Source organism: Schistocerca cancellata, chromosome 5 (assembly GCF_023864275.1).
Source record: "Schistocerca cancellata isolate TAMUIC-IGC-003103 chromosome 5, iqSchCanc2.1, whole genome shotgun sequence".
Taxonomy (NCBI): Eukaryota; Metazoa; Arthropoda; class Insecta; order Orthoptera; family Acrididae; genus Schistocerca; species Schistocerca cancellata.
Window position 1 is genome coordinate 765,917,710 of NC_064630.1, and position 18,854 is coordinate 765,936,563.

General features: G+C 45.5%; 1 protein-coding gene and 1 non-coding gene across 2 annotated transcripts in view; one reads left to right on the forward strand and one right to left on the reverse strand.

Annotated features, from left to right (window-relative positions):
* The window catches only part of LOC126188795 (SCY1-like protein 2), a 624,676-nt gene that overhangs the window by 126,464 nt on the left and 479,358 nt on the right, over positions 1-18,854 (reverse strand). The window contains exon 9 of the mRNA XM_049930409.1: positions 13,583-13,832. Coding sequence (XP_049786366.1) covers positions 13,583-13,832 — 250 coding nt within the window. The remainder of the gene's footprint in view (positions 1-13,582; positions 13,833-18,854) is intronic.
* Positions 18,386-18,488, forward strand: LOC126189821 (U6 spliceosomal RNA). Its single transcript, XR_007538232.1, has one exon. It is a non-coding gene; the product is annotated as a U6 spliceosomal RNA (small nuclear RNA).

Here is an 18,854-nt window from a genome sequence, read left to right on the forward strand (position 1 = left end):
AAAAAGAACACATTGACACCGGTGTGTCAGACCCACCATACTTGCTCCGGACACTGCGAGAGGGCTGTACAAGCAATGATCACACGCACGGCACAGCGGACATACCAGGAACCGCGGTGTTGGCCGTCGAATGGCGCTAGCTGCGCAGCATTTGTGCACCGCCGCCGTCAGTGTCAGCCAGTTTGCCGTGGCATACGGAGCTCCATCGCAGTCTTTAACACTGGTAGCATGCCGCGACAGCGTGGACGTGAACCGTATGTGCAGTTGACGGACTTTGAGCGAGGGCGTATAGTGGGCATGCGGGAGGCCGGGTGAACGTACCGCCGAATTGCTCAACACGTGGGGCGGAGCCCGTCGACCTGGGACCGGACCGCAGCGACGCACGGATGCACGCCAAGACCGTAGGATCCTACGCAGTGCCGTAGGGGACCGCACCGCCACTTCCCAGCAAATTAGGGACACTGTTGCTCTTGGGGTGTCGGCGAGGACCATTCGCAACCGTCTCCATGAAGCTGGGCTACGGTCCCGCACACCGTTAGGCCGTCTTCCGCTCACGCCCCAACATCGTGCAGCCCGCCTCCAGTGGTGTCGCGACAGGCGTGAATGGAGGGACGAATGGAGACGTGTCGTCTTCAGCGATGAGAGTCGCTTCTGAATTGGTGCCAATGATGGTCGTATGCGTGTTTGGCGCCGTGCAGGTGAGCGCCACAATCAGGACTGCATACGACCGAGGCACACAGGGCCAACACCCAGCATCATGGTGTGGGGAGCGATCTCCTACACTGGCCGTACACCACTGGTGATCGTCGAGGGGACACTGAATAGTGCACGGTACATCCAAACCGTCATCGAACCCATAGTTCTACCATTCCTAGACCGGCAAGGGAACTTGCTGTTCCAACAGGACAAAGAACGTCCGCATGTATCCCGTGCCACCCAACGTGCTCTAGAAGGTGTAAGTCAACTACCCTGGCCAGCAAGATCTCCGGATCTGTCCCCCATTGAGCATGTTTGGGACTGGATGAAGCGTCGTCTCACGCGGTCTGCACGTCCAGCACGAACACTGGTCCAACTGAGGCGCCAGGTGGAAATGGCATGGCAAGCCGTTCCACAGGACTACATCCAGCATCTGTACGATCGTCTCCATGGGAGAATAGCAGCCTGCATTGCTGCGAAAGGTGGATATACACTGTACTAGTGCCGACATTGTGCATGCTCTGTTGCCTGTGTCTATGTGCCTGTGGTTCTGTCAGTGTGATCATGTGATGTATCTGACCCCAGGAATGTGTCAATAAAGTTTCCCCTTCCTGGGACAATGAATGCATGGTGTTCTTATTTCAATTTCCAGGAGTGTATTAGTCTTCTGAGCATACTCTACGAGCGCCCTGATTAATGAACATCCTGCAATTTATACAACACGCGTTGCAGCACTCGGAAACATCGTCAGTTTAATTATAACCAGCCGGTACAGCTGCGCTGTCTTCTGTAACGTCGCTATCGCACTCTCTAACTCCATACATGTTTTGGTGGCGAGAGCACTGCGCCCTCTTCAACCTTATGATGGTTGGGCCCCAATTTGTGCTTATCTGCAAGCCGCCGTCTTTATTGAGGACGTTTTCAGCAAGTTTTATCTCTATCGTTCTCTTATAGCATATGTGTCCGTTTAATGACAGATGCTTCCTCAAATGAAATTCGGTGTTTGTTTTCTAGAGCATGCTGTGCTATTGCTGATTTCTCGGGATACCATAAGCGGATAGCTGTCTTGTTCTGTCCGGTGCTGTTCAGTAGTGCTCCACGCTCACTCGGTTTTCTACATATTCCTAGCATTCCACGGCTTCCAAGGTCTTTCACAGGCCTCACTAGCTGTCGAATTTTCTCTGGACCCCTGAAGACTGAATCATTTTTATGCCTCCTTAGCAGATAGCTTATATTTCTTGTTACAGAGCCACAGAACAGCAAAGACGCAAGCTACTTCGCATCGTCCTCGAGGTGCCTTCTGCTTACGAGTTTTTGATGAAATAGCTTGCGAAATTTGTTGGTTGTTGCAGCCGTTCTATTTGAAAACTGTCCGTAAGTGGGTCACTTCTTTCGGCAGGTTTCTCAGCGACTGATACGCCTGCTACTGGATGCAACGACGTCCTCAAAAGAGATCGTTTCTGTGCTGGATCATGGTAGCTGGTAAAGTGCAGATACCGTTACATTTGGTATATCACACAACACACCGTATTAAAACTAAACTAAACTGCGTCCGAAGAGGCGTCGGGAGGTCCGTCGTTACTGACCGACCGCCCTGTCATTCTATGCCAATAGGCGTCACTGGATGGTTTTATAGAGGGGCGTGTGGTCGGGATACAGCTCTCCCGGCTGTTGTCAGGTTTCGCGACCGGAGCCCCTACTTCTCGAGCAAGTAGCTCCCCTGTTTCCCTCACAAGGGCTTGCCAACAGCCCTCGGGATATCGGACAGTCAGTCACCCATGCAAGTGTCAGCTAAGCCCGACAGCGCTTAACTTCGGTGATCTGACGGGAACCATTGTTACCACTGCTGCAAGGCCGTTTTAGTTGTCAAAGTAAAACGCAAAACCAATTATTGTCCGCTGGGAACACTAATTAGTTCTTTTACAATGCGACGTTCTTATCCTAACAGCTACTGTTCTTAAGTGAAAGGCGAAAGATTATGTTCCACTCGTGCCAGCGAAATAGCTGAGCATGAATCCTATTACAGTCAGTTGAGTAGCACTGAAATATTTGGAGCAGAAGGTAAGACTTGGAAGTGATCAAACACTGGAACTCAAATTTAAATTTATAATGTTGTAGCAGGTTTGTATATTGATGGAACAAAGGATTGTTGTAAGCGCATGCTGTCTCCTACCTACAATATTTCCAAACAATTTAAACTGCGCGAACAGTTGCCTGATGCAATTAATGATATAAAATGCAAGATATAGTGTGTTTCAAATAAGGCATTTTTCTCTGAGCTTGTAAAATGATAAGTGAAACGGATGTTTTTTAGATCGATAAATGGAGGAAACGTTACTCTTTCTGCTGACTTAAGAACCAAGCTTACTTTGTTATTTTCCAGAGGTATCGCAACGATATATTATTTTTTTAAATAGGATATTATTTTAATCGTGTAATTGACGTACTTAAACCCTTTGTGAAAAAATGGTTCAAATGGCTCTGAGCACTATGGGACTTAACTTCTGAGGTCATCAGTCCCCTAGAACTTAGAACAACTTAAACCTAACTAAGGACATCACACACATCCATTCCCGAGGCAGGATTCGAACCTGCGACCGTAGTGGTCGCGTGGTTCCAGGCTGTAGCGCCTACAACCGCTCGGCCACCCAGGCCGGCCCCTTTGTGAACAAATCTACTTAAATTAAATGTCTGTCAATTTTAGTTAGGAAGCTGAAAACGTTGAAAGTGTTGTACACAACTAGCTGTGCTCAGATTTGTGTTCTGGTTCCTAAACGCTTAAGTCCATTTTTCCTGAATGCAATGAGATGGAAAGTTACACGTGTCGCGGAGCGAGAAGCTTCCTCGATGTGCTGTTTGAAGTCATATTCGGTTATAATGCATGCCTATTGTCTACGCTGCCATATGCAAGGCAGATCGCAGTGCAAAAACAAAGGAGGTTCGTCCTGACACGTACACTAACGCAGAGTAGTAAATGTGGAGCACACGCGTTCCGCGAGTGCGGCTACGTGCCAGCAGACCGTTTATCTGAACACTGGCATTTATAGGCAGCGCATTACATCCAACCCTCAAACTTTCAACGTTTCTAGCTTCCTAACAAAAACTGTTACAAATGTAATTTAAATTGATCCGTAACAGTTGTACTAAATACAGGGTGATTCAAAAAGAATACCACAACTTTAGGAATTTAAAACTCTGCAACGACAAAAGGCAGAGCTAAGCACTATCTGTCAGCGAATTAAGGGAGCTATAAAGTTTCATTTAGTTGTACATTTGTTCGCTTGAGGCGCTGTTGACTAGGCGTCAGCGTCAGTTGATGCTAAGATGGCGACCGCTCAACAGAAAGCTTTTTGTGTTATTGAGTACGGCAGAAGTGAATCCACGACAGTTGTTCAGCGTGCATTTCGAACGAAGTATGGTGTTAAACTTCCTGATAGGTGGTGTATTAAACGTTGGTATAAACAGTTTACAGAGAATGGGTGTTTGTGCAAAGGGAAAAGTTCTGGACGGCCGAGAACGAGTGATGAAAATGTAGCACGCATCCAGCAAGCATTTGTTCGCAGCCCAGGAAAATCGACTCGCAGAGCTAGCAGAGAGCTGCAAATTCCACAATCAACTGTATGGAGAGTCCTACGAAAAAGGTTAGTTATGAAACCTGAACGTCAACTACCCGAGGCGATGGATCGGCCTCCAGGCAGCCCGTGACAGAGCATTTCATCACTGGCCTCCAAGAAGCCCTGATCTTACCCCCTGCGATTTTTTCTTATGGGGGTATGTTAAGGATATGGTGTTTCGGCCACCTCTCCCTGCCACCATTGATGATTTGAAACGAGAAATAACAGCAGCTATCCAAACTGTTACGCCTGATATGCTACAGAGAGTGTGGAACGAGTTGGAGTATCGGGTTGATATTGCTCGAGTGTCTGGAGGGGGCCATATTGAACATCTGTGAACTTGTTTTTGAGTGAAAAAAACCTTTTTAAATACTCTTTGTAATGATGTATAACAGAAGGTTATATTATGTTTCTTTCATTAAATACACATTTTTAAAGTTGTGGTATTCTTTTTGAATCACCCTGTACATCACCTACACGATATCGAAAATAATGTTATATTAAAACAATGCAATTTGTTGCGGTAACTGTCTACAAAATAACTGAATAAACTACATTTATAAGTCCACAGAAAGAGTAAACTTACTTATGTTTACCTGTAGAGCAACTCACAGTAACCAGAAGACCCCAGTTGTGCTGTTCAGTTGTGTTCTCGTTACCTTGTAAGCCACAGAAGAATACGCCTCATTTCACACATCCTGTATGAAGCTTAACAGTCAAATGCAGCGACTATAATTAGCGTTTCTACATGCAGTCCGAAATGACACGTAACAATGTGATAAACGTGAAGAATATAAAGTATATACTTCAATTGCGATGAATATACGCCTACGAACACTGACTTCGCAGTGGTATGGTTCCAATTGTAAATGCTTGGTAGATCACATAAGGCGAAACAAAATAGAACAGTCGAGAAATGCAAATGAAAGAAAGGGTCATGCTATCACTGTGAAGTATACGTTCAGTTTTAGTTTTAAGCAAATCTGATTATGCGACGAAAGGCCCCGAAATCTATAATCTATGGTACTATATAAAGACAAGCCGATGTTTAACGTTGTTACCAAAAATATCGAAAAGTTCTTGACCGACTTACTTCAAATTTTTACACGACACAGTGATAAAAATTCGGACGGACGTAGGCTCTACATTCTCTTAAACAACAGTGATTAGGTTTTCTATTAAAACAGTCTGCGAGACAGAAAATGTTTTGCCATACTGTGCTGGGAAGACGTGCGGTTTCGTTTTATTTCTCGCAGTCACTTTTAACTACAATAGGAACAGGGCATCTAAACCACTGGACTAATTCTCTCATATGTTCTCTTTCTTCTTATATGTAATTGCAACTAGGTGCCGTATGGTTTTCTTCCTCGCAGTCAATATCAAAAGAAAAGTAGAGTTGTACTAATGGTTTATCGGCTTATGATTAGAATAGTAGTGAAGAATCTGAATCATCCAAAACTTTGTAATCCTACCCGTTTGCAGATTAAAAGTGTGCGAAATACTGTCATTGAAGTTACTACTCTGTGATCCCCACCGGTACATCCATTTATTTTAAGCGATTTCAATTCCCAATCGAGGTTTCTTGGGTCTAACAATAAACAATGCTGATGGTCAGCGAGAGGGGTGGGGGGAAGAAGAAAAGGAACAGAGAGGGGGAGGGCGGAATGGACACAGAGAGGGGAGAGGACGAGACGTACACACACACACACACACACACACACACACACGAGGACAGAGAGAGAGAGAGAGAGAGAGAGAGAGAGCCCTATATCCATTGGCGGGTCCGCTAGTCTGAAATAAATTCAGTACAGCGCAATCTGGAGGAGTCAGCTGAGTGAGGCAACGATGAACAGTGTATCCGTCGGAGACTTGAGAATTGTTGCTACGAAGACTGGTAGAAGTGTTGGTCGTGTATAGAACCTCGAGAGGACTGTCTGGTAACGACCACGTGTATATGGTTCTCATTCCAGTGAAAGTGTTTTAACGTTATTGTACGGCGTCGAGACTTTATAGGCTTTAAATATAATTCGGAAAACCGTGATGCGGTACAATAGCTAAATCCTACTCCTTACCAGTATCGGTTAGACAAGAAACCACCGCCAGACATTTACATCCAGCTTCTGACCCGCCCTAGGTTAGCACGGGTGGCACCAACCATCTACGGCCGGACGACTTGTCTGGGGCAGCGGTGATAAAGTGTACAAACAAACCTGCCTCGTGAATCAGTCTACCCAACAGTAAACCCCCTATTCTTTCAAGAATCGAACAACCATGTATAAAAAAAGCTTCAAACGTCTCATTACTTTACAAATGAGTTAGTAATTAAATATTTGTCGTTAAGTATGTAAATGAGAATTTTTTTTTTGAAATTATGTTTTTAGTTTGTCGGAAGTCGTTAAGTGTTCCCTTTGTGAAACTATGGATCACTGTGGTCATGGCAATTCGCACCGCATTGTAAGAAAAAGATTGTTTTTCGTGCATCTTAAAGTTTGTGTCATAGCGCCAGAATTATATGTTGTACAATGATATAATTTTGCAGATGCATTCAGTGGCATACGTGAATACCGTCTGCAACATCTGATGCGAACAGAGTTCGTACTAAAGAAGTAATGCTTAAATTTATCCATGTTATATGGAATGATTTGAGAACTGCTACTGTTATTTTTATGAAATAATTTCTACCTCTTCAAACAGTTGTTAGTAACGTGTTTCGGCAGCGTGTTGCCATCATCAGGCGCATTGCAGTTACATGTTCATTACGTTACTTGGAAGTGTGATCAGATTCATTTGCTGTGTGTACCAGTGAAGTTGTTGTGCTTCGAAATACTATTCTGCATATATATATATTCTTGGAAACTTAGTTGTCTGGCACACACAGCACAGTAAAAAATACGTTACTGCTTAACTGTTTAACAGTGAAATGTTTACATGATTCTAAAACGTTTATCATCAAGATAAAGTAGTTTCCATTGCTAAGAAAGTAATATGCAGTGAAGATGAACCTTTTTCTAGTTAGATGCATTTATGTCTTGGGTAATATTAGATACTACGATTAATGCCAATTATTTATTATTAAAGAAAATGTTATTCCAATAAAATAACCATTCAGTATTGTAGAAGTTTTTGAAGAAATTAATACTGTTGTTTTCTAGTTTATCATTTAGTGACATACACTCCTGGAAATTGAAATAAGAACACCGTGAATTCATTGTCCCAGGAAGGGGAAACTTTATTGACACATTCCTGGGGTCAGATACATCACATGATCACACTGACAGAACCACAGGCACATAGACACACGCAACAGAGCATGCACAATGTCGGCACTAGTACAGTGTATATCCACCTTTCGCAGCAATGCAGGCTGCTATTCTCCCATGGAGACGATCGTAGAGATGCTGGATGTAGTCCTGTGGAACGGCTTGCCATGCCATTTCCACCTGGCGCCTCAGTTGGACAAGCGTTCGTGCTGGACGTGCAGACCGCGTGAGACGACGCTTCATCCAGTCCCAAACATGCTCAATGGGGGACAGATCCGGAGATCTTGCTGGCCAGGGTAGTTGACTTACACCTTCTAGAGCACGTTGGGTGGCACGGGATACATGCGGACGTGCATTGTCCTGTTGGAACAGCAAGTTCCCTTGCCGGTCTAGGAATGGTAGAACGATGGGTTCGATGACGGTTTGGATGTACCGTGCACTATTCAGTGTCCCCTCGACGATCACCAGTGGTGTACGGCCAGTGTAGGAGATCGCTCCCCACACCATGATGCCGGGTGTTGGCCCTGTGTGCCTCGGTCGTATGCAGTCCTGATTGTGGCGCTCACCTGCACGTCGCCAAACACGCATACGACCATCATTGGCCCCAAGGCAGAAGCGACTCTCATCGCTGAAGACGACACGTCTCCATTCGTCCCTCCATTCACGCCTGTCGCGACACCACAGGAGGCGGGCTGCACGATGTTGGGGCGTGAGCGGAAGACGGCCTAACGGTGTGCGGGACCGTAGCCCAGCTTCATGGAGACGGCTGCGAATTGTCCTCGCCGCTACCCCAGGAGCAACAGTGTCCCTAATTTGCTGGGAAGTGGCGGTGCGGTCCCCTACGGCACTGCGTAGGATCCTACGGTCTTGGCGTGCATCCGTGCGTCGCTGCGGTCCGGTCCCAGGTCGACGGGCACGTGCACCTTCCGCCGACCACTGGCGACAACATCGATGTACTGTGGAGACCTCACGCCCCACGTGTTGAGCAATTCGGCGGTACGTCCACCCGGCCTCCCGCATGCCCACTATACGCCCTCGCTCAAAGTCCGTCAACTGCACATACGGTTCACGTCCACGCTGTCGCGGCATGCTACCAGTGTTAAAGACTGCGATGGAGCTCCGTATGCCACGGCAAACTGGCTGACACTGACGGCGGCGGTGCACAAATGCTGCGCAGCTAGCGCCATTCGACGGCCAACACCGCGGTTCCTGGTGTGTCCGCTGTGCCGTGCGTGTGATCATTGCTTGTACAGCCCTCTCGCAGTGTCCGGAGCAAGTATGGTGGGTCTGACACACCGGTGTCAATGTGTTCTTTTTTCCATTTCCAGGAGTGTAGTATCACGCACTGTGCCATAGATGAAAATTCCTAATTCTTGATTCCATTTGATTTCCCCTATGCAATGGATGAAGGTCTTTCATGAAACAGGTGGCCAGTGTCCTTTATGTGTGTGATTTTTGCTGATTTATTGTAATTGTTTGAGTGGTAAGCATTTATATGTTCGTTGTATATTTTCTGGAAGTCTCCCAAGTTTGGCCTACATACAGATCTTTTTATGTAGTACATACCGTTTTATAAATGCCTGATTGTGTGTGTGTGTGTGTGTGTGTGTGTGTGTGTGTGTGTGTGTGTGTGTGTGTCTGTTCAAATGGCTCTGAGCACTATGGGACTTAATATCTAAGGTCATCAGTCCCCTAGAACTTAGAACTACTTAAACCTAACTAACCTAAGGACATCACACACATCCATGCCCGAGGCAGGATTCGAACCTGCGACCGTAGCAATCGCGCAGTTCCGGACTGAAGCGCCTAGAACCGCTCGGCCACCGTGGCCGGCGTGTGTGTGTGTGTGTGTGTGTGTGTGTGTGTGTGTGTGTGTGTGTATGTGTGTGTGTGTTAATGTTGAGTCTCTGTGTGGGTTTCAGTTAGTTATCTGTTGTGAAGGCATTGTTAATCTCGTGCAGTCTGCAAATGTTTGCTGTTTTGTAGGGGAGTTTGCTTGTGGATGATAAGCAAGCAATGGGTTTCTTTTTCATTTTCTGTGGGGCAGTTGTTAACTAGTGCTCTTTATGAAGCACATTTGTGTGTCTCAGGGTGGCAAAGTGAGCTGTGTAAGTTGGTGTCTGTTGTTGCAGTTTTTCTGTTGAATTTGAAGGAATTTGATGTTACCATTCTTTTCATATTCCACAATGAATTTTATATTTTGGCCCTGTTTATTGAGTGTATCGGGTACGTAGTTAATATCATTTGCGCGACCATCACTATACGTGGTAATATGTTACTACATTTTAAGCTAGGATAAAACTTCTTCAAAGACTTCTTTATGTTGAATGCTGATTTTATTGAAAAAAATTTTTTCTTTAGTAATAGGAAATTGTCTTTACCAAGTAATCAAATTATCCAATAGTGCCATGATGTAAATGCATCTAGACAGAAAAGATTTCGTCTTCACTGCATGTGACGTGTTCGGTATTGCGCTCAGTGCGCCAGATAACCAAGTTTCCAAGAAAAATGTAAGTAAACGCACTAATGAAATGATCTAAACACGCAAATCACTTAACGTACACACTGAAATATAAGCATCTTTCTGTACATGATTGCATTTCGATACATAACCTCACTGGTACACACAGCAAATGAATCTAATTACCGCTTCAGATTAACGTAATGTAGCCTACATGTAATTGGAATTCACCTGATTATGAGAGCAAGCTGCTGAAACGTGTCACACTAAATAAATATTAGTAAAAATTGACCGAAGCACTAATAATTATTTAATAAAACAAGAAATAAATTAAAACGTAATGCCAGAGCCGAAGTTAGACAGCAAGAACTGCAAAAATATACTAAGTGACAAACTTTTTCCCTTTCATCACTTTGTGGGAATTGTCAGCGAGAAACGTGTTGATAAAAGTTTGAAACTATGTTTAAAGCTTGTTGGAAGTCTCGAAGTGCTCTCATCCCAAATACTGCATGAATATAGTTGGGGTAATTTGTGTGTTTGTAACCGTAATAGTTGTCCCACTGTGTTAAAACTGTAACACAAGATGATACCTCAGAATGAGTAGATTATGACAGCATATAAAATTTTTTAGATTCGATAAGTAACCATACTAAGAAACTATGAACCAGGTTTGCTTTTCAGTAATACAGATTAGTTGGTTGGTTGGTTGTTTGGGGAAGGAGACCAGACAGCGTGGTCATCGGCCTCATCGGATTAGGGAAGGAAGTCAGCCGTGCCCTTTCAGAGGAACCATCCCGGCATTTGCCTGGAATGATTTAGGGAAATCACGGAAAACCTAAATCAGGATGGCCGGACGCGGGATTGAACCGTCGTCCTCCCGAATGCGAGTCCGGTGTCTAACCACTGCGCCACCTCGCTCGGTACAGATTAGTGAAAACCGTGTAAAATCCCTACGCCAGCGACCTAGCAGCTGTAGTCTCAAAATTGCGTGGTGGAGCTAAACGTTGCAGTTTCTGTTGGCAGCACCGAGCGTCGATTACGTCAGCATTTTCCCCCACACTTTTCCATCCACCGCAAAGACCATTGTTGTCATTTAGATTTTTGTTCGTTAGTTTCAGCATCTGTTTCTAAAAAATGCCAATGTGAAGAAATAGCACAATAGTTGCTTTAAAAATTGTTTTTCAAAGCAACTGGTTTACTATTTCCTCACGTCGGACACATCGTTCTTCCATTCACACCGCCAACCCCCTCCAGTGTGAAAGTTCAAATGTGTGTGAAATCTTATGGGACTTAACTGCTAAGGTCATCAGTCCCTAAGCTCACACACAACTTTACTTAAATTGTCCTAAGGACAAACACGCACACCCATGCCGGAGGGAGGACTCGAACCTCCGCCGGGACCAGCCGCACAGTCCATGACTGCAGCGCCCGAGACCAATCGGCTAATCCCGCGCGGCGCCCCTCCAGTGTAATCGGACTTCTTGTTTGTACCACCTTATACTTGCTTGAGACACTCATAAAGAAAGACGGGACGTGACGAAAGCTCAAAAAGTAGTAAAGTTCTTTCACACACTGAACGTGAAATTATGTTCTGCTACAATGTTAAAAGAACAGCTTCAAATATTTATCGAAAACTGCGTAAAAAATATAATATAAAGATATCGCCTCTCGATATAGCCGTTTCGATATCGATATATCGGTGTATTGGTGAAAAGTATCTCCGACACATATCGTTACATTTCGGAAAAGGCGTCGATATATCGATACGGCCTCCACAGCTGTCCTCGCTTCATTGAGTCGACCCCTGCAGCGTGTGGCTGTGGAGGATGCTAAGTTCACCCAACCTGGATATGATGTGACGTCATTATGACGTATATACACTTTAGTCGATTAACACACCTATCGACTTTTACGAACGTTCGAGATTCTAAACTGTCGTCAGCTAGTGGTTTGTTTTGACACATGCGATTCTGATAACAGCTCAGTGTGGCAGCGTATATGTATTTCGCCAAATCAAAAGTAAAAGAGCTGGATATTAATAGAAATATTCCTGACCGTGGCCTTGAAAACACCACGGACATCACGTTTCGTAAAAAAGTGAAGCCTTCTTATGTCCCGACCAGATTAGATTGTGTGATTGTTGTATTGAACGCTTACGCCGAAAATAATATTTATTTATTATCAATATTTTAGTATGGTTTCATACAATTGGTCTTGTCAGTACAGATTAGATTGTAGCAGCATACTCTTGCTGACTTTTTTTTCTTAATTTATATAGCTGAAAAAGAACTCGTGCAAGTTTGTTAGCTAAGTAATTTATATGTCCGTCCCAAGATAGTCTTTTATCAACCATAATTCCAAGTAATTTTACACTCGGGCCGCAGAGACAGGTACCTTAGTGTCCAGTAATGACTGGTGTGTAGAATGATTGAATTTCGAATTTAAAAAGAAAAATATGAGGCATTGTTGAAGAAAAATCGTCGGCCGGAGATGAAATACGAGGGGAAGTGGATTTCTCAATGTAATCTTAACCAAAGGTTAGTATCTTGACGCATCTAAAGATTTTGGCTGCTCAGTGCTTCTTCTCACCGAGTACGAATAACCGACGCACTTCAACTGGGTCAGAAGTACATCAATTTCTGCTTGAGATTCACAATAACCACGCAATTGCCCGTCCTCATCGATGCTGAACTCTTTCAGCTTTTCTCTCATTAGTCTCTCTGTTGTGTCTATACAAGACAGTCTAGACACAGGGTGAGGTTACCGATAGGCACGCGTACACACACGCCGGCTGGCGTGAGTTCTGGAACAGGATACTTAATTAATGCTATAAGAAAAGTATGCAGCTTCTTGAATACTTAACTTTAATGCATCCTTGTGGTACATCGCTATTGACGATACAAATGAGTCTATCTCCAGATACGGTTAATTACAATCACTGTAAGGCTAATGGCGCCTTGCTAGGTCGTAGTCATGTGCTTAGCTGAAGGCTATTCTAACTGTCTCTCGGCAAATGAGAGGAAGGCTTCGTACGTCTAGTCGCTAGCAATGTCGTCCGTACAACTGGGGCGAGTGCTAGTCCGTCTTTTTAGACCTGCCATGTGGTGGCGCTAGGTCTGCAAGTACTGACAGTGGCGACACGCGGGTCCGACATGTACTAATGGACCGCGGCCGATTTAAGCTACCACCTAGCAAGTGTGGTGTCTGGCGGTGACACCACACTCTCGAATGCTGAACACATAATTAGAGACGAGCAAACGAAAAACAACGCACAGGACACAAACACAGTACAATACACGATTTAAACGCAAGGAGCGCAAAACACATTTAGACGAATGGTGCAGAGTACAGCGCTACCCTGTCACAACCTCTCGAAAGTTCACAAAAGTAGAATAGTCGATATACGGTTTCTATCGTTTTCGATGTAGCGTGTATACGTCATAATGACGTCACATCGTAGCCAAGTCCGGTGAACTTAGCATCCTCCTGCGGCTGTGCGGCTGCGGCGCGCGACAAGATGGCGGCGGCCGCTCGGCTACTCGGCTACTCACTGACGACGCGGATGGTGATCTCGGGGTCGGCGAGGCGGACGTCCCAGAGTAGCGGCAGCACCTCGTCGATGATCTGCGACTTGTCCAGCTTGTCCAGCGTCTTCTCGATGCAGCTCAGCACGTTCATCACGAGCTTGAGGTCGGCCGTGTTCTTCTCGTAGACGGCCTTGGTCTTGGGCAGCACCATGCGCCGCACGGCCGTCTCGTCCAGGTACTCGGACACGTTCGTCACCGCCACCAGGGCCGCGCTCTGCACACGCACACAAACGTACACACATATACACAGGTGTCGTGTGCACCAGTCACCACGGAAGTCATGCACGCCAATGGCCCAAAGCGAACCACACTTGTGGAATGAGAGTGTAGTTCATGGAAGGGTTACAGAATGAGGTACAAATTCATCATAAAACGTTTAGCATACAAAATTCAAAAGTCGAAGGCATACACTACTGGTCATTAAAATTGCTACACCAAGAAGAAATGCAGATGATAAAGGGGTATTCATTGGAGAAATATATTATACTACAACTGAAATGTGATTACACTTTTTACGCAATTTGGGTGCATAGATCCTGAGAAATCAGTACCCGGAACAACCACCTCTGGCCGTAATGCCTTGATACGCCTGGGCATTGAGTCAAACAGAGCTCGGATGGCGGGCACAGGTACAGCTGCCCATACAGCTTCAACATGATACCACAGTTGATCAAGAGTAGTGACTGGCGTATTGTGACGAGCCAGTTGCTCGGCCACCATTGACCAGGCGTTTTCAATGGTTGGGGAGATCTGGAGAATGTGCTGGCCGGGGCAGCAGTCGAACATTTTCTGTATACCGAAAGGCTCGTACAGGACCTGCAACAAGCGGTCGTGTGTTATCTTGCTGAAATGTAGGGTTTCGCAGCGATCGAATGAAGGGTAGAGCCACGGGTTGTAACACATCTGAAATGTAACGTCCACTGTTGAAAGTGCCATCAATGCGAATAAGAAGTGACCGAGACGTGTAACCAATGGCACCCCATATCATCACGCCGAGTGATACGCCAGTATGGCGATGGCAAGTACACGCTTCCAATGTGCGTTGATGCTGTAAACAGTATCTGTATTCATCCGAAAAACTGGCGTTTTGCCATTCGTGCACCCAGGTTTGGCGTTGAGTACACCATCGCAGGCGCTCCTGTCTGTGATGCAGCGTCAAGGGTAACCGCAGCCATGGTCTCCGAGCTGATAGTCCATGTTGCTGCAAACGTCGTCGAACTGTTCGTGCAGATGTTTGTTGTCTTGCAAACGTCCCCATCTGTTGACTCAGGGATCGAGACGTGGCTGCACGATCCGTTACAGCTATGCGGATAAGATGCCTGTCATCTCGACTACTAGTGATACGAGGCCGTTGGAATCCAGCACGGCGTTCCGTATTACCCTCCTGAACCCACCGATTCCATATTCTGCTAACAGTCATTGGATCTCGACCAACGCGAGCAGCAATGTCGCGATACGATAAACCGCAATCGCGATAGGCTACAATCCGACCTTTATCAAAGTCGGAAACGTGATGGTACGCATTTCTCCTCCATACAAGAGGCATCACAACAACGTTTCACCAGGTAACGCCGGTCAACTGCTGTTTGTGTATGAGAAATCGGTGGGAAACTTTCGTCATGACAGCACGTTGTAGATGCCGTCACCGGCATTTTCTTTTGGTCCAACAACACAGTTCATGGCGGTGGGTTTTCGATTCTTCATTGTAAAGTACATGAGGAGTAACATTGCCTTTTTAATCAGAATAACAAAGTCGCTTGGGATACATTCAATTTTTATACATAAACATAATTATAAACAAGAACCGCAGTGGTAATTATCGCAAAAACAAATGAAGCAATAATTTTTGCGACTACTTGCGCAAAATATAAAAGCGGATTTTTTACAATCGCAGGGCGTTTGCAATAAATCTGTACAAAAACATGCCCCATTAACATTTACGAAAATGTTTCGAGTTTCTGATAATTTTGAGGCAAACCAGGCATACTGAATCATGTCTCGGAATATTGATGGTCAGTTATAGAATAAATTTTTATAAAATCTTCCCGGGAATTAATTTCACGATTTTCCTGTAACAATGCGCTGCAATTTTGCAAGCAACAGAAGGAAAAAAAAGTGCCGGAGGAGGAATCAAACCCGAGACCTCTGGCGTAAAGGTGCGAGCGATAACCATGTATGCCAGACGGCGGTTCAGCAATGGACTAACATTTTATACTCATAAGGCACGTAAGAAACTTTGGATAGATTTTTCACGGGATTTTCCGAGTAGCGCGTCCTAATATTTTAACCACGTGAGGTGTTAGGGGTCCTCTCTCACTACACAAAATTGCGGACAGATCCCTGACCCCACGGTCGTGCCGTCTCCTTGTCAGACAAACGACAAAACACTGTTGCAAACATTGAATGTTGTGGTTGTTGTCGGCGGGTATACGTCTCCTGATACAACCTTGATGCCTGTGACCATTGCCGTTTGTCTCTCAGTAAGTAAACGCCTTGTCGACAAGGTCTCGATTCGAATACGTAACCATTGTGAACAACGCTGTGTCATATCCACTACAAGGTGATTCAGCAGGAAAAGTGAATCGTACACAACATTACCAATGAGTATGGCAGTAGAGGACTCTAGGGAATGGTGCATGAGAAACAGTACCACCCTCTACGAGCAAACCATGCATACTGTGACTATGGCTGGATAGTACAGAGCGTATTAGATCGCAGTCTCTGTAACAAAGTAGGACTGAATAAATGGTCTCTAGCATGGAAACCCTGCATTTCCAGACGTAAGTTTATTAGACCGTTTTTGTTCTACATCCTCTCATTGATGAATCCCTAGAGTGTGTGCACGGTGGAAAAAAATCAGGCTCTAGAGATGTGTGACATGCATAGACGAGTATTGTCCTGTTGAAAAATTGCACCATGATACTATCGCTTGAGGGGTGAGTGGTTCAAATGGCTCGGAGCACTATGGGACTTAACTTCTAAGGTCATCAGTCCCCTAGAACTTAGAACTACATAAACCTAACTAACCTAAAGACATCACACACATCCATGCCTGAGGCAGGATTCGAACCTGCGACCGTAGCGGTCACGCGGTTCCAGACTGTAGCGCCTAGAACCGCTCGGCCACCCCGGCCGGCAACGCTTGAGGGGTAACGCATGAGGACGCAGGATGTGTGTGACGTAGCGTTGTACCGTCAGAGCTCTGGTAGTCACCAGCAGCTCGACTTGAAACCATATTCGATGGCTCCCTACACCACGACACCAAGAGTAACACCACTGTGCCTGTCCAAAACTTTGTAAGAATGCCACCTGTCCCCATATCGCCTCCATACTCACCGAAAATACTCATCCGGCTTTGTGCAGTACCTCGATTCGTTGATGAACACAACATAACGCCATGCACCAGCAGTGCATGCTTCCCGGTTATAGGACCACTCCAGACGCGGTCGTTTATGCTGTGGTGTTGACGACAGCCTACGCACTGGATGGTAATGCCCTATTCCAGATGCTGTTAATCTCCAACCAATAATGCGGAAAGACACGTAATGCTGCTGGGAATCTATTACCTGTTCCCAGATGGCAGACACGGATCTATCTGGGTGGCGATATGCCTGGTGCACAGTATTGTGAGCCGGTGGTCAGATTTGTCCAACGGAACTTCGATAACGGGTGTGTCTGCGCTCACGTTCCTACGCAATCACTATCGAACCACTGTCGTATCACGTCCAAATGCCCCAAAAATCTGGGTATTGCACGATTCGACCAGGTGACGAAATGGAGACCTATAATGACGCCCCTTCCAAAATCTGTCAGGTTGTGGATAGCGCTGTTTCATATCAGTACCCTGCATCACCGTGTCCTTCACACCGATCACTCAGCATCTGACGATATTCGTGCCCCTTACATACCCCACTACACGTGGAAGCAACTCTAAAAGCTAACATCAGTAATGCACTTGTGATATGCGTTTTGCATGTCACAGAGAGTTGCCCACTCTAACCATTTACATAACCGCCGATGCAGAGTACGTGTACGTAGTTACATGTCTTCTGGGTGCTTTTCTTCTCTTGTCAGGAGAGTATATTGACGCGTGATAATATTTTTGTGCTACATTCGACGCGAACATGACGTTCATCATAGGGGTTCTGATATTCCCGAGTCGCAGGTTCGAATCCTGCCTCGGGCATGGATGTGTGTGATGTCCTTAAGCCGTCGGCACACGGACCGTGCATCCGAACGTTGAGCGTTGAGCATGCCGAGTTTTTGACGTCATAGCGTGGAATAGCACGCTCGGGAGTCTTTCCGAACGTGCAGAGCAATATCTGGCATGTCAGATATTCTGAGCGTGCGTCTGAGCGTTGACCAATGAGATGGCACAACGCCACCTACGTCACAAGCACTCCGTCTCCCTTCAGTACAGAGTTGTGAGGCGCCATATTGGCATTCATTTCAAGCCTATATGTATATATGCCGTTTCTGAGCACCAGCAAATTGAGAATCACAGGAAAACCCGTTGTTAACTGTGTAATTCGTTACAATAAAATAATGAGAAACATCATATTCGTGGCAAAAGAATTATTGTAACTTGCGTATTGTCAGAGTAGGCTATTTGAAGGCAGCGACACACTGAAGATCGACCCAAAACGTATTTTTCTTGGTACAATTTGTTGTAATAAAATTTCAGTTAGTAACATATCTACGATTAAGGATTTCAGCAAGGGGTAAGACAACCTGATTAGTTGATGGAGATGTGATGTTGGTTTAGAAGTACTTGCTTCGGCAGTACATATACTAAAATTGGAACGATACAGAGAAGATTAGCATGGCCCCTGCGCAAGGATGACACGCAAAATCGTGAAGCGTTCAGTCTGGCGTTAGCTGCCGCAGCGGTCGCACGCTCCTCAAGTTTGCCCCGTGAACGTACAGTGTTTACGCCAGTGTTTTCGTGTTTTGTGACGTTTTGCACGTGAATTAAGCGTTATCAATTGCGCATTTGGTCTTCTTTCGTGTCATCTTTCTACGAAGTGCCGTTGGGATTTCGGCGTTGTCCGAGATTTCTTCGCTGCAGAACACCATGGCAAACTCCGTGAGAAAAAACACCGTGATTTTCACCTTCGACAAGTACACCCGTCGAGTACAGCCCTCTGCACTTGAAATACACGACTGGATTACCGAGGTAATTGGCCTTCATTCTGGATCTGTTCATACCATGCAGCTGGACTCTGATGAATACTGC